The sequence below is a fragment of the Hipposideros armiger genome, unplaced genomic scaffold (assembly GCF_001890085.2).
Source record: "Hipposideros armiger isolate ML-2016 unplaced genomic scaffold, ASM189008v1 scaffold_147, whole genome shotgun sequence".
In the NCBI taxonomy this organism is placed as follows: Eukaryota; Metazoa; Chordata; class Mammalia; order Chiroptera; family Hipposideridae; genus Hipposideros; species Hipposideros armiger.
Genome location: NW_017731497.1, coordinates 3,238,933 through 3,255,376, shown reverse-complemented (window position 1 = coordinate 3,255,376; position 16,444 = coordinate 3,238,933). Strand labels below are relative to the sequence as shown.

Below are 16,444 nucleotides of genomic sequence, written 5' to 3'. Positions count from 1 at the left end.
AGCTAAAGTACCTTATGAGTTGATACTGGTACTTTCAAATTCAGGGCTATAGAATTTTTACGTAACCTTTTCTACATTACATTTATATCTCCTTCTAAACTAAGAATGCCAATTCTCAAGGATACAGGGATGATAGAATTAGAATATCTTATAATTACTGATTTGTTTTAATCACACACCTCTCTCTCTCTCTCTCTCTCTCTCTCTCTCTCTCTCTCTCTCTCTCTCTCTCTCACACACACACACACACACACACACACACACAGCAGTCCTAAAATTAGACAAGTACTACCACTGTATGATTACTGAAAATAATTTTGTCATATGTTCCCTCCATATTTTAATAGTTGTATTATGTCTACATTGAGCATACATACTCTGTCTTTGAACCCTCATTTAGTATTAGTTCTACAAATAACTACATATTTAATGCTCACTGCCAATGTCTATTCTTTTTGGTGGTCTGAAGCTCATTCTCTAGTAGATTCCTCAATAAAGACTCATAGGAACAAGATTCTCTTAGTTCTTATGTGTTAATAATTGCTGTGCTCTTTATACTTGAAGTCAGTTTTGAGAATGTAAAATCTTTGGCTCACATTTTCTTCTGAATCTTAAATATGTTCCTCAATTTTCTTCTGGTGTATACCTTTGCTGTCAAAGTCTGAAGATAATCTGATTTTCTTTCCCATATGAGTCATCTGCTTGTTTTGCCAAGAAGCCCAAATTTTACTAGAATACATCTTGATGTTATTCTTTCTGGGTTGATATTCTCAGAGATGTGAGAGTTTCAATATGTGGTTTCAGATCTTTCTTATTTCAGGAAAGTTTTCCTAAATTATCGTTTTTAGTATTATTTTTATTCTTTTTATTTGGTTCTCTTCTTTAAGGACCTCTATTACCTGTATGTTGGATCTTTGCCTAACTATAGTATATCACTTTTTCTTGGATACATTTTATATCTTTTTCATTTCTTTTTTATTTCTAAAAATTTTTCCTGTTTAAAAATCTTGCGATGCTCTTAAGGTATCTACTGTATTTATGTATTCTTGGATTCCATCTAGTTTAGTCTTCATTTCTGAAATTATTTTTTTCTTTTAATTCTAATTCTTTCTTGAATTCTGTTACCTCATTTTTGAGTGTTTATTTCAGATTTGTATTTTTCTTTCATGTCTTGTAGTATCATTTTCTTAATTCCTTTAGCTTGCTTTAAAATAGGTTACAGTTTAATCTGTTTTGCGGGCAGTTCCCTTCTAGCTTGCTTTTATTTTAGGGTTGTTATTCTCCCTCTTTTCTCTTTTTTGCTAATAGTAACTTCATAAGGAATTTGACCTCAACAGTTTTCTGTTGCTTATTTTTATTCAAAATTTGTTTTGCTGAACTTTTAGAAGCGGATGGGTTTCAAGGTAGTTTTTTTAAGTCCCTATACTCCCTCCCTCTACTGTTTGTGTGTAACACTAAAAAAAATATGGTGGTTTCCCAGTGTGTTCCCCTCCCCAACTTTTATCTTGACCTTCTCTGTCTTTCCTCTCTGTTGTCTGTTTTCTGCTCAATTTTTATTTCATTCCCAGTAGTTTCTTCTCAGTGTGGGTGCTCTGTCCTGTAAAGGAATCCTGGCTTATCAATTTTAAGAGTTCACAAGTTAGATTGCTCTAGCTTCTTTTAAACTTCTCATCATGGACCCCTTGTACTTACCTGCTATCAGAGAGGGCAAAGATCTTCCCAGTTACAACTGCTGTTCTTAGATTGGTTCACTGTTCTTTCCAGTGAATACCTGATTGGTTGTTTTGAGTTTTTCCTGTTTTGAGGTCTATCAGACAGTCTATTGCTTCTACCTGCACAGATGTCATTAACATAGATTTTGCGTTTGGTGGTGGTTTGTCTGCACCTGCTTATGTCTTGGAGTTATTGGAGCTACCCATGTTGTTTAGTTTTGTTTTGAATGTTAAGCATGGGTTTGGAGTTTTGCCTTCCAGTTGCTCTGTGTGGTGATTGAGAGTGTTTACAAAACTACACTGCTCCTGCTATTGTCATCTTCTTCAAATCTTACCCATCCTCTAGTTGTTTTAAAAAAACATATTTCTGGGGGCCGGCCGAGTGGCTCAGTTGGTTAAGAGCTCGCTCAAGAGTTTGAGCTCTGAGCAACAGCAGTTCGAGTCCAGCCCGAGCTGAGCAGCCGCTTAGCTGCCAACAGGTAGCAGGATGGCTCAGCTTAAAACAAACAAACAAACAAACAAAAACATATTTCTAAGCCCTGTGAGTAGATTTTTTTTTCTGCCTCCCTCCTCTTTTTGTGGGGGAGAAGGGAGCTATGATTTTTCTTATGTCCTATTATAGTAATAGATTTTTAGATTAAAAGATTCTAATCTGCTTGGATCCACCATCCTCCATTTGTCTTCAGCAAAATTTCAGATCTTTTATTAGGGACTGGCAGCCTTCCCTTATGCATATTTTGTATGTCCTCAAAACTGTCCTCATGTTCACCAAATTCTTTTTTAATTCTTTTTGAAACTGTCTAACATACAAATTATTTTATTGTTTTGAATACTACTTAAAGATTCTGACTAAAATTGCTCTATCCCCTCGTATTTAATGGGTTGGTAATCTAATGTATTGACTTTTTAAGATTCTTCTTTTATTTATTTTTTAAAGATTTTTATTGGGGAATTGGGGGATGGGAACAGCGCTGAGGAATTGGGGGAAAGGGAACAGACAAGTTGCTGTCGTTTTGTTCTTCAGTCTAGTTGTGGAGGACGTTGCTTCACTGGCCCAAGTTGGCACCATCATTGCGCTCTTCCCGGTCGAGGCAGATCAGTCACTGGCTTCTGGACGGCAGCTCACGGCAGCTGCTGGCCGCTCACGCTGGCTGCTGGCTACACACGGTAGCCTATGGCAACCCACTGCCACAGGGGCTGCAGCCTACGTCGTTGCCGGCGACTCACGGCAGCCCAGCTCCAGGTCGAGCTGTTGTTCAGCATCTTAGCTATAGAGGGCAGTGTCACTGGCCCTCATATATGGGATCCGAACTGGGGCCCTCTGGCGTCCCAAGCCAGTTCTTAACCAACATGCCACTCGGCTGGCCCTTAAGACTCTTCTTTTATTATTTTGTTTGATTTAGCAAAAAAACTAAAAGGCAGACAACATATTGAAAATAGCTATAGTCAGAATTAACATCTTTATTATATGGAGTTCATACAAGTCAATAAAAAAAATCCATTAAGCCCTAATAAACAGATGGGCAGAAGTTAGTGGTAAACAAATAGATGGAAAAATTTTAGTTCTGTTGATAATAAGGAAATGTGAAGTTAAAATAATACATCCTCTCTTTCCCCACTTAAGTTTGCAAAAGAATTACAAGAACAGTACTTGTTATTAGTATGGATGCAGTGAGACTTGTATGCTCTTATAGATCTACTCCTTGGTTAGGGTAAACTGGGATGGCCACCGTGAGTCCTGTGCTTTTGGTGGGGTCAGTGGGGGTAGGGAGAAACCTTGCTTTTTAAAAAGCGTGAATGGCAACAGATTTTACCATTATATTCAATGCAAATGGTAAATAAGCCATGATTTTTATTAATACGTATATATATATATGTGAATGAATGTTGAATTACTCTGGACCTTTACAGTTTTGAGGACAGCCCTCCTTTTCTACATTGCTGGTGATATAATGTAGCTTTATTTCTGGAGAACAATTTGGTATAGTACGTTCCAAGAATCATAGATTGTGGTCATTGTTTTGGATATAGTAGTTCCATTTCTGTGGTTCGGAAGTAATACAAACAATGTAGTAACAGCTATATTCTTAAAAATGGCTTATATTACAAATAAGTAGAAAGAATCTAAATATCCTATCAAAGGAAAGTGGTTAAGTAAAGTGTGATTTTTACATTTGATGGACTATTATTGGTTGAATCATGAAGGTTAGGTAAATATATGGAAAGTTTTTCATGACTTATGTATTATCACTTTTATATATCCACTGTGATATCTATGTTAAAGAACATGTAAAGTCAAAATTCTGGGAGGACATATATAAAAAAGGGTAACATTTATTGTTTTAAGGTGATGGGATTATGACTGGTGATTTTTTCCACTTTGTTTTTTAACTTTGTTTTTCTATAGTGCTGTTGTATGCAATAATAAAATTTTTTTTAAAAAAGGCTTGATTGTGTGTCTCCATCTCCCCATTTTTGCCATTGTTATTAGTATCTTTTAGTGGTTTATTCTACAGCAGTAAATAGTGTAGCCTTCTCTGTTTAAGATTGGATGTGTTATTCTTAGGCTATTTGAACAGTTGTAAGTTTTAGAAGAAGGGACGTCAACAGTAATTTCAGAGAATATTTATAAAGGTGTCTGCTTTAAAAATGACGTTTTATTATATGTTTTTATAATTTTAATAGGTTTGCAGAATGGCTTCTGACTACTCAAGAACTTGTGCTAGCCCAGATAGCATTCAGACTGGTGACGCTCCTATAGTCTCGGAAACCTGTGAGGTTTATGTTTGGGGGAGCAACAGCAGCCATCAGTTGGTAGAAGGCACACAGGAGAAAATATTACAGCCCAAATTGGCTCCCAGTTTCTCTGATGCTCAGACTGTGAGTTCTCTGCATATCTTAAAAATTGGTAGATGACAGGGTTTGCTTTAAATAATGCTAAGAGCTTTGAAAATGAGTGCCGATTCATGATTGTTTCTTTTTCTATACCATACTGTACTAGTTTTTTCATTTTAATAGAAAAAAATAGGTACTCCTCCATTTCCCTAGCACTGTTTCCAAGTTTCAAAAAGTTAAATTAGGATTTGGATTTTTAAAAAGAATTATGAATGACAACAGACTTACCATCATATTCAACCCAACTGGTAAATCAGACAAATAAAAACTGGAATTTTCCGTTCCCTAGACAGGCATTTCATTTTCTTATTATGATCACATTTTAACATTTGTAGCTATCCCTTAGCCAAGCTAGAATTTTCTGTTTTATTATTTTTATTAAAACATATATTTTTTTCAAATCAGTTTAGAATATATTTTATATGGTTCTTGCCATAGTGGACCCTAAGGAATTCATAGGAAAACATGTGTTTTATTTCCTGCCCATCTCCAATTATAAGAGCAGGTTAAAACATTTTGCTTTGTTGTTTCATTGAGCCATGGTACAATGACCAGGTAGATAACCTGAAAAGATAGCGTATACATTAATTTGAGTTCAACAATAAAGTCAACATGAAAAGGCCATTAATAGTTTTCTTAATTTTCTACATACTTTTAAATCTCTATGAAGATTCATGTCCTATTCTGCTTTAAAAGACTTTCTTTGAGCTTCTTAGGTAAAACTAGTCTTATATATTATACTTTCATTCTCACAGAAGCATTTTATATTTACAGTTATTTTTGTTTGCTTATAGATTGAAGCTGGACAATACTGCACTTTTGTCATTTCTACGGATGGCTCTGTCAGAGCTTGTGGTAAAGGCAGCTATGGGAGACTGGGACTTGGAGATTCTAATAACCAGTCTACTTTAAAAAAGTTAACATTTGAGCCTCACAGGTCCATTAAAAAGGTTTCATCTTCTAAAGGATCTGATGGTCACACTCTAGCTTTTACAACCGAAGGAGAAGTCTTCAGTTGGGGAGATGGTGATTATGGGAAACTAGGACATGGAAATAGTTCAACACAGAAATACCCCAAGCTTATTCAGGGCCCTCTGCAGGGAAAGGTATGTGTTTGTTTGTTTTTTTTGGATTTAGCAATAATTAGATGCATTGGTGCTATAATTGACAATATCTTTCAGAGTTTGATGTGTTCTCTCTGAAGTTACCCCCCACCCCCCCACCCGTTTGGCTTATCTTTTATATACCTGCTTTATGGTTTATAAAACACTTTCATGTAATTTAATTCATTTCTTATAACAACCTTGTTAAAGTAGTTATTTTCTCATTTTACAGATAAGGAACCAGAATCATCCATTCAATAAATATTTATTTAGCACCTTCCAAGTGTCAAGCAGTGTTTTAGGCATTAGCCATATAGCAGTGAACAAAACAGACAAGATCCTTGCTCTCATGGAGCTTTAGTCTGTGGGATAGAGATAATAAATAAGTAAACAAACATATAACAATTGCAAACCATAGTAAAGAAAAAAATAGAGTATTGTAATAGATACTAACCTGGACAGGGTGTTTGTTATTAGATAATGAGATCAGAGGGTTGGTTCTCTTGGAGGAGGTGGCATTTTAACAGAAACCTAAATGAGGCATTTAGAGTGGTTAAGTAACTTGCCCAAGGTCATACACAAATAATTGGCACCATTAGAAACTGAATTTAGATCTCCTCTTCTTATTTCTATTTTATCTTTCTTTATAAAAGTGATTTTTCTCAACTTATGTGTATGCAATTCTATGGGTTCCTCCATTTTAAGATTGCATTCTGTCCTTGAAAGTTTTCTAATTTAAAAATCTTTTCAAGTTTAAATTTTAATATAAATTTACAAGTGGGATACTTTACTTCATGGGAGGTTGTGTGACAAGATTGGCTAATCAAATGAATTTTACTTTATTATAACTTTCAGTATTTTAACTTAGACATCAACCCCAAAGTACATTCCACTTGACAACATCAGGGGATTCTTGATAAGATGTTGAATATGCTCTCTATGGAACTTCAGATTAATATTATTTGAATTTGTATTGCCCTAGCACGTTTTACTTCCTTAATGTCAATCCTTTTTAACTTTCTTTACTAATAATCCGTTTAATGTTCTGTTTTGTGATGGAAACATTGCCAATTAAAAATAACTTAGTATGAATGTCATGAAGGAAAAATGTCCCCCAAAATAAATTAATAATTTACAGATAAAAATTTCAGGAGTTCTTAGTATATTATTTAGAATTGTATGAAGTGCATGGTATTTTTAATTGAATCTAAATTTTGAATTTTCTGAAATGAGTTCTAATTTTTGAGATTGAACAGACTAGAGATTGCAAAGACATGGAGTTATTAGTGTAGGTATTTTTTCTGTGTATTCTTTTTTCAATAGTGATTCCCGTCAGTGTTAAAAGGTATGAATAGCCCCCAAATTATGTTGCTATACACCCTTATCCCACTGATTCTGTTAATTAACTGTATAGCTACTTGAGGGTAAAGAGATACTGTCAGGAGCTTAATATAAGCTTATATACTATATACTGCTTTATGGCCTATGCTCTGAAATATAGAGCATGAGCTATATTTCAGCATTTTCTTGACCCTTTAGCCAAGCACCCTGATCCTGGTCACATCCTCCACAACTATATATGACAATTCCTGGATGAGTTGTGAATATGAGTATCTCTGAAGTCTCTGTGTATAGGGTCAAATATGAACTATATGTTTTAGCATCTTTATGTTCATCAAATTTACTTTGTGTGCAATGCAGGTAGTTGTTTGTGTGTCGGCTGGATATAGACATAGTGCTGCTGTCACAGAGGATGGTGAATTATACACATGGGGTGAAGGAGACTTTGGAAGATTAGGTAAGATTTTTAAAAATGGAAATAACCCTCATAGAAAAATAGAAATGATACTGGTTACTGAGAAACAGTGAGACTAGAATTAATAGGCCAAAGACTGTCATTTATTTTATTAGTTTTAAGTTCAGTGGAAGATAAGCTTATCTAGAGAATGCCTAGATTCTGGTGCTGAAATTTAAAATATAATTAAATCTAGCAAGTATTTACTGAGTTTATATTAAATGAGGCACTGGAGGATTTCAGGGATAAGAAAGATACCATCGTAATCCTGAAGTGTATGATCTAGTGGGTAATGAAAACAAATCTATATGAGCATGATACTAAGCAGTATTAGATAAGTGCTGTGATAGGAGCATAAATAGAATGTTGTAATGATTCGTTGAAGGGACTGGGTGCTTCAGTTTGGGAGCAGACTAGAAGATTGGGTAAAAAGATGTTAAAAATGATTCTGTTTTTCATATTTAATCGCACTTAAAAATACCTCAGTGCTATTATTACTATGTAATGTATATTCTACCTGTGAAGTAATGGCCTAAAGAAAAAGTTAACAACATTATTTCTTTTTTGTTGTGTGTGTTCTATCTAAGGTCACGGTGACAGTAATAGTCGTAACATTCCAACATTAGTCAAAGACATTAGCAATGTAGGAGAGGTTTCTTGTGGCAGTTCACATACTATTGCTTTATCTAAAGATGGGAGAACTGTATGGTCTTTTGGAGGAGGAGACAATGGTATGTAAACATTATTTATTGATAGCTTTGACCTTTTTTCTTGAGTTGTTTTTAAAAAATTATTTTTCAGTTATATGTGCCTATTGTAGAAAAACCTAAATACAGATGACAGAAATTTGAAAAATTAAAATTAACTGTTTCTACAAATATTGCTATAGCCATTGTTAAGACTTTGGTGACAGGCAACTAAGTGTATACACATTTATACAAATACAGAAGGTGCCAAAAAAAATGTATACACATTTTAAGAAAGGAAAACTGTATTAAAATTGTAATACTCAATATATGCCAATAACAAAAGGTGAATGTAAGTTATGTTTGACTTCTCCAATTACAAGAGGTGCTCTAAGCAGTTATCATCAGTATCCAGACACTTCTGATTACGGCGAACTGCTTGAGCAATGTTGACCAAAGTATCCACTTGTATACATTTTTTTGGCACCCCCAGTATGTACATGTATTTCTACATAGATGTCTTTATAAAAACCAAAGCAGACCCACATTTACCATAGATATTATTTTTATAAACTACTGGTTTTTATCTAACAGTATTTTATGAATATCTTTGTACGTCAACAAGCATGGCCCTACATTTTTCTTTTAAATGACTCAAAATATTCTTTCATGTGATTGTAGCACAACCTATAAAACAAGTTTGTTGTTGAGTTATCTAGAGGGTTTCCAATTTTTTTAGTATTAAAAACAACACAATGAGTGACTAAATCTTGGTCTACTTCACTTAGTCATTCGTACCAAGAATGTGAGACTGCTCACTTCCCCATATCCCTCAACAACACTGGGTATTAAAATGAAGATAATTTAAAAAATAATTTTAGTAGTAAAAATGGTATCATTTAATTTTATTTCTTTGATTCTTCGTAGGGTTGAATTTATGTGGTGTTGGCCATTTTTTTTTCTTTAGTGATTTGCCAAGTGTTCTATTTCATGAACTATTAAATCTTTTCAAAAATTAAAAACAATTATATTCATATACAATCTAATATAGGACCTGTTTATTATATCAGCAAATTTCATATTAGAAATACGACCATTAAAGGAAAGACAGAAAATTAGTTTTCCGTATCTCCCTTAAAGTGGTTTTAATTACTTGACATTAAGATTCAAAAAGATATTAGTTATTGGTTGTTTCTTACAAACAAAAACATTCATTTGTTAAATCCTCTGCTATCAGAAACTTAGAGCTTTCCATATTTGTCAGATCAGTGATAGAAAGATTAGCATTATTTATCAACTTAAATACTTACAAAAAGAATAGAGGTTGTTTAAAACAAGTAAATTGTTTGACTTGAATATATTTGTATTTATAGGCAAGCTTGGCCATGGAGATACCAACAGAGTGTATAAACCTAAAGTTATTGAAGCTTTACAAGGAATGTTCATTCGCAAAGTTTGTGCTGGGAGCCAGTCTTCACTTGCTTTGACATCAACAGGGCAGGTAGGACTAAGGGATGAACATAAAAGGCTTATTGGAGTATTTCCAAGGATGAGGTGACTAAAGAGCAATAATTGTATTTAAATGTTAAAATTAAAAAAATAGAATTTAAATGTAGCCTACTGAAATGAAATATTTTCTCCTATTTGAAGAAGAAGAGCATCTGAGAAAGAACCAGGTTTTCTGACCTGGCCTGTATGACCCAAATAAACCTGCCCTCAGTCCCCTGCTCTTTGTATTAAGATGGTTTTATAAAATCTTGTAGCACTCAGCATCCCTTAAACCTTTTCCTAAAAACATGGATCGTGGGGGACAGCAAGACTAGATCTTGCTTCAACCAGTGATATGAACTAAGAAGGCAAGAAAGGGATCAAAGGAGAGGGTGAGGCGAACATTTCCATATGGAAAATAATCTGAGAGGGATAGGTGTTCCTGAGAAAAGGTTAGTCAGGCTTAGGATAGTTAGAAATTTACAATCCCTTTATAAACGTTTGAACTTTTGTATACATATTTTGACTTCCCTGTGTTGGTGATGGAGAGGGTCTGGGTATGGTGATAGGCTGATAGTAATTTCCCCCTTACATTCACCAGTGAAAAAGTGAGCTGACTGCTCATTCTCTCTCATGTACAAGGAATACATTATGTGCCAGGCAGTGGTATAAAAATGTTTTCTGACTGATCCACAAGGCAGATGAGTAGCAAAGCTGAAATTAGCATATAATTTATTTTTTGAAAGACTGGAATGTGTTATGTCCTAAAAAATCTAACTCTAACTATTCATCACCTTGTATTTCATTATATTAGTCTTTGGTTACAATGCTGCCTTAAACTTAAAACTTCTTTTTTACTTTCTTACTATGGGTTTTGTGTTAAGAATCCATGAATTGAAGCCAGAAGATACTCACTTGTTTGATGTATAGCCACAGGCAAATCACAAATCTCCCTTGAGCATTATGTGCTTCTTTTGTATGAGAGGGGTATTAATTTCTGCTTTGCTTACAAATGATCATAAAGGATAATTATTTGAATTGAAAGTGTATAAATTATGAAGTACTGTTCAACTGTTAGTTGCTAATAATAATAAATTTATTACATTGAATTTCAAAGGAACATTAAATTATTTGCTATATGGAATAGTATCATAAGTACACTAAGTTATGTGAAATCAAATATAGTATATGTACAGTACTTAGAAAAAAATAAAGTGAGAGAGAGAAATACTTTTAAATGGTGAGGGTGGTCTGCTTACCATTATACTTGCTGAGCATGAAATGAAGATCAACGTTTGCTTTTTTCCCCATAGTTCATCTCTGCCCTCAGGCCTCTTCTGTACTAACTTACTACTGTATTAAGTGTGATTCTTAATATTTAAAAATGCACTATGTATTTTTTATATAACAGGGTCTCTAAATGCAAGCCAAATATTTCTTCATCTTGTGTTCAACCAAAGGAACACTGTAAGAGCAAACCCTAGCTATGTGAGTCTTTCTGAGTGACAGTACTATTTTGTACTTGATGAATGATTTAGGAGATTGTCAATGACATTGACTGTATATTTTTTCACCTTATTTTTCACCTATCTCCTCCTAACGAATGCCTATCTTGTACTAGTTGTGTATGGCATTCTGTTCTTTTCTTAAGTTCTCTGGCAACTGGTACAAGTATTTGCTCTTCATTTTTTGCTTAACCTCTTTCCTGAAATAATTGCAAGACAGAAAAACTTCCCAAACTTGATGGTATAAGGATAAGAGTCTATATAATATTACCAAAACCCACTGAAGGAAAAAAAATCAGTCAGTTTGCTGATTGTTTTGATTTTGAGTTGTCAAATTGGCCTTCATTAATTCTCTTATATTCCTCTTTTCTTCTCTTCATCTTTCCCTCAATCATCTTAAATCAGTCAGAGGTTGTTTGAGGCGTATTAATTAGGAAAGAATGAAGATGTTCGAAGATAACTATCTTGACTACTGCTTTACATAGCCCTCTTCGTGAGTGATAATTAAAATTGTGAGGTAGTTTTTAAATCATAAACTTCAGTTTTGTGATTTATATAATTTATTTTATATGATCAAACCTTGGTTTAATCGACCAAGAAATAAATAGTTGTTGACACTTTCAGAATGAGAAAATGTAAAGGAGAATTTTTAAGATAGCAACAGTATTTCCAAGCTGCTAAGATTGGGCAGCTATAACAATGTAAGCCAATTAGTAGTTTTGGCAGAATCTCTCAGAAGATCATTCCATTTTTTTCTATGAACAGTTAGTTTTCTTGACAGCTCAGCTATTCGTCTGCCTGTACAATGAACATCTAAAAACAATAAGTCACTATGAAAATCTTTATGATAATCAAAACAGTAAATATTTTTAACAACAAAATTATTTAGCATCAAACCAAGTGTTGTTTACGGTATTTATTCCTAATATCTCAGGATATTAAGTGCAGTGTATTTCTGTTTGTTTCAGGTCTATGCTTGGGGCTGTGGAGCTTGTCTAGGTTGTGGTTCTTCAGAAGCGACTGCTTTGAGACCCAAGCTTATTGAAGAACTGGCTACTACAAGAATAGTTGATATTTCTATTGGAGACAGTCATTGTTTGGCTCTTTCTCATGGTAAAATCATTTGTTTTTAAAGAAATAATATTAATTATCACCTTCCATAAATATATGATATTTAAATTGGGCTTTTCTTTTGTTTTTGTGTTTTGTTTTTAGACAATGAAGTTTATGCCTGGGGCAATAATTCAATGGGGCAGTGTGGCCAAGGAAATTCCACTGGTCCTATTACTAAACCAAAGAAAGTGAGTGGCTTAGACGGCATAGCTATTCAGCAGATCTCCGCTGGGACATCACATAGCCTAGCATGGACTGCTCTTCCTAGGGACAGGTAAGCGTGCACACATTTAAAAATTTTAGTGTTTTAATAACCCCAGAAGCACCAGTAATAACAGAAATAACTGTACTTTGTTCATAGAATGCCCTTCTGAACATTTCTAGTATTGATTTTTTTACTATGACATCTAGATTTCTTTCAATTTGAATGCTGAGGTTAAATGTTTTATAAGCATGAAATTGTACCCTGTATTTAAGATATTTTCTTAATTAAAGTGTCTTCTAAACATTTTGAATTCTCTGTCTCTAGATACTGATTTTTAAAATTAAATATCTGCATATCAAGAGGAAGTTGCAATAATCAAAATCAGAACTAGGCTTTATTGATTTAAACAGTTGATTAGCCTCAGTACCCTTTACCTGGTAGGTTTTTTGGAAGATACTTTAGCTTTTTCCTCAAGTGATATCAGATCTTTTTAGATAATCAGATAGGTAGTTTTTAGCCAATATTACAAAATTGAATTTTAAGGAATTTGGGGGTTGTTTCAGATATTTTCATATGCATGTGGGGTAATTTACAACTTAGACTATGTTATACAGTTGACCCTTGAACAACACAGGTTGGAACTGTGCCAGTCCACTTATACATATATTTTTTTCAGTAAATATGTAGTCTGCCCTCTGGATCTGCGGGTTTCACATGCATGGATTCAACCAACTGCAGATTGAAAACAGTATATATTTTCAATCTGCAGTTGGGAATCTGGAAGCGGAGGCCTGACTGTATGCCTTTTTCTGTGCCATTTTATATAGGGACTTGAGCATCTTTGGATTTTGGTATGGGGCGTGTCTTGGAACCAATCCCCCACAGATACTGAGGGACAACTGTAGTTAAGTTTTTGGGGATTCAAAAGTTATACGTGGATTTATACATGTTATAAAGTATAACAAAAGTTATACTTTTCAACTGCGCGGGGGGAGTGGGTGGTTAGTGCCTCTAATGTGTTGTTCAAGGGTCAACTGTATTTGCATTTTAGACCTTTGATTCAGATGGACTTTATTATGACATTCTAACCAATTAAAATCATTTATAGATAATTATCCTCTAAAACAAAAGCCAAAAATATAATAAATTGAATATAAATAATTTGCTGTTAGTATTAAATCTGCAACTTCCCACTTTATATGTAGATAGATACTTGGTTCCCAAGATCTTGAAAAATCTTCACAAGAGTTTTCAGTTTTTCTTTTAATAGATGTCAGTATATCATTCTATAGAGTCAGGCTATCTTTCTGAATATGAAATATACATTTTATAGACTCTTAGAACCAGATGGGGATCATGTGGCTCAGCCCTCTGCCTTTAGGTAAGTAAATATCTAAACCTTCCACATCAGGTAGTGGTTACATGTTTTCCTCTTGAAGGACTCTAGGGATGGCAAATTCTTATCTTCCTTGGTTGCTAAAATGAAGGGTTCTGTCACCTTCATACTCAGGAAAGTCTTTGTGTATCTTGTTGAAATCTTTCAGCTTTAGTTTTTGTTTTTGATCACGTGTGAAAAGTTTATGTTAAGGCTGTGTCATGATCTTATCATGCTTTTATCTAGACAAGTGGTCGCATGGCACCGACCTTACTGCGTAGATCTTGAAGAGAGTACCTTCTCTCACCTGCGCTCTTTTCTTGAGAGATACTGTGAGAAAATAAACAGTGAGGTCCCCCCACTCCCTTTCCCTTCATCAAGGTATGTTACATGTATGTATGTTCGTGTGTATGTGTGTGCATGTCTGTTCATTGCTCATTTTGAGTTTTGACTTAACTTATTTTCTTGTTTGATTTTCCCCTCAGTTATATGAAACTTCTTTACAATCTAAAAAAGAGCTAAACTTCAGTCCTTGTTGAGAATAACCTTTTGGGAGAGTTATCCATCATACCATGAATTACGTTTTAAAAATTACTCTTGGTCATAATTTGACGAAATTTTTAAAGCGAGAAAGAAAATGTTACCCAATTGGAAAGCACATGCTCTTTTATGTTCCAGAAATTCACAGCAGATTATTTGGTTTCAGGGAACACCATAATTTCCTCAAGCTGTGCCTGAAGCTGCTTTCAAATCACCTTGCCCTTGCACTTGCGGGAGGGGTAGCCACCAGCATTCTTGGGAGACAGGCAGGTCCACTTCGAAATTTGCTCTTCAGACTGATGGACTCAACTGTCCCAGATGAAATCCAAGAGGTAAGAGTATAGGACTCATGAAACTTTATCTCAAGCCACATCTTTCCCTGAGGTTGTAGCTCATAAATTCAACTATATATTGAAAAACTTTAATTGTATGTTCTTTCCCCTACTCCTATTTTCATGGTGGGAATAAATATTTTTGGTTAACCATCCTTTAAGTTAAAGGTCAGATATCATCTCTGAGAACTCTTTCATTCCCTGCTCTCCTGACAGGTTAGTTTTCCCTTGTATATGTTCTCATCATACCACTTTGTATTGTAGTTGTCTGTTTACAAACATGTCTGTCTTTTTCCACCAAAAGATGAATTCTGAGGACAAGGACTCAGTTTTATTTTTTATTATGGTAAAATACATACAACATAAAATTTACCATCTTAACCATTTTTAAGTACAGTTCAGTGGTTTTAAATACATTCATGATACTGTACAACCATCACCACTATCCATGTCCATTACTCTGTTCATCTTATAAAAATTTAAATTCTGTATCCATTAAACAATACCTTCCCATTCTCCTCTCCCTCCAGCCCCTAGCGTCTACCATTCTATGTTTTGTTTCTGTGATTTTGACACTCTTAAGTATGTCATATAACTGGAATCATACACAGCAGTCTTTTTGTGTCTGGCTTGTTTCACTTAGCATAATGTCCTCAAGCTTCATCCATGTTGTAGCATATGGCAGTATTTCTTTCCTTTTTAAGGCTGGATAGTCTTCTGTTGTATGTATATACCACATTTTGCTCATCCACTCATCTATCATTTTTATGACTTTGGATTAGGCACTGGTTCCTTAGCTATAACAACCAAAGCACAAGTAACCAACAAAGGAGATAAATTGGACTTCATCAAAATTAAAAACATTTATGTTTCAAAGGACATTATTTTCGATGTATAAGAGCTCTTTTCTTAATCGTTGAGTGTTTCTTTTTTCTAGTCCAACACCCTCATTTTACTGATGAAGAAGCTATGATGCAGAGAAGTTATGGGTCATAGATAATGTAGCTATTCCTTATGCTGTTCCCTTCACCTGGACTTCTGTTTGGCTAAGTCCTCATTTTTTAACTCTTAATTTAAATGCCTAATCCTTAGGGAGACCTTCCATGAGCCTATAGTCTGTGTTAATTGCTTGTGTGTGTGTTCATTCAAGTTTACACTTCCTTTTACTTTCCCTGTGTGGCTCCTCTCACACTTACAATTAGTTGCTCAGGGTCTCTCTTTCCCACTAGACTATATGCTCCTGAAAGCCTGGCTTTTGTCTGTCTTGTTCATTTCTGCATCCATAGCACTATGCAAGGAGCCTGTCCAGGTCCAATGTTGTAGATTCAACACTAAATACTTGTTGGGTGATGATTATCTATTTAGTGGCAAATCCAAAATATGTATTCTGGTCATCTTAACAACATCTAAGCGTAAAGAAGGACTTTGCATGCTTTCCTTTTCATATGCCACCTTTATTTGGACTTCCGTGGTATACCTTCTTCCGTGATCCTAATAGTCAGTGGATTTATTTTATCTTTTTATTAAAAAGGTAAGAACCAGGCCAGTAAACCCACTTTTCTTTTTTGATATTAGGTGGTAATTGAAACTCTGTCAGTGGGAGCAACCATGCTGTTACCTCCATTACGAGAACGTATGGAATTACTTCATTCTCTTTTACCCCAAGGACCTGATAGATGGGAAAGCTTATCTAAA

At 34.5% G+C, this 16,444-nt stretch overlaps 1 protein-coding gene across 1 annotated transcript in view; it reads left to right on the top strand.

Moving 5' to 3' along the window:
* Positions 1-16,444, top strand: part of HERC1 (HECT and RLD domain containing E3 ubiquitin protein ligase family member 1) — a 205,579-nt gene that overhangs the window by 66,741 nt on the left and 122,394 nt on the right. The window contains exons 4-13 of the mRNA XM_019650781.1: positions 4,398-4,592; positions 5,402-5,713; positions 7,412-7,508; positions 8,093-8,236; positions 9,565-9,692; positions 12,153-12,297; positions 12,400-12,571; positions 14,124-14,258; positions 14,584-14,749; positions 16,325-16,444. The exon at positions 16,325-16,444 is cut by the window's right edge and continues 4 nt beyond it. Coding sequence (XP_019506326.1) covers positions 4,398-4,592; positions 5,402-5,713; positions 7,412-7,508; positions 8,093-8,236; positions 9,565-9,692; positions 12,153-12,297; positions 12,400-12,571; positions 14,124-14,258; positions 14,584-14,749; positions 16,325-16,444 — 1,614 coding nt within the window. The remainder of the gene's footprint in view (positions 1-4,397; positions 4,593-5,401; positions 5,714-7,411; positions 7,509-8,092; positions 8,237-9,564; positions 9,693-12,152; positions 12,298-12,399; positions 12,572-14,123; positions 14,259-14,583; positions 14,750-16,324) is intronic.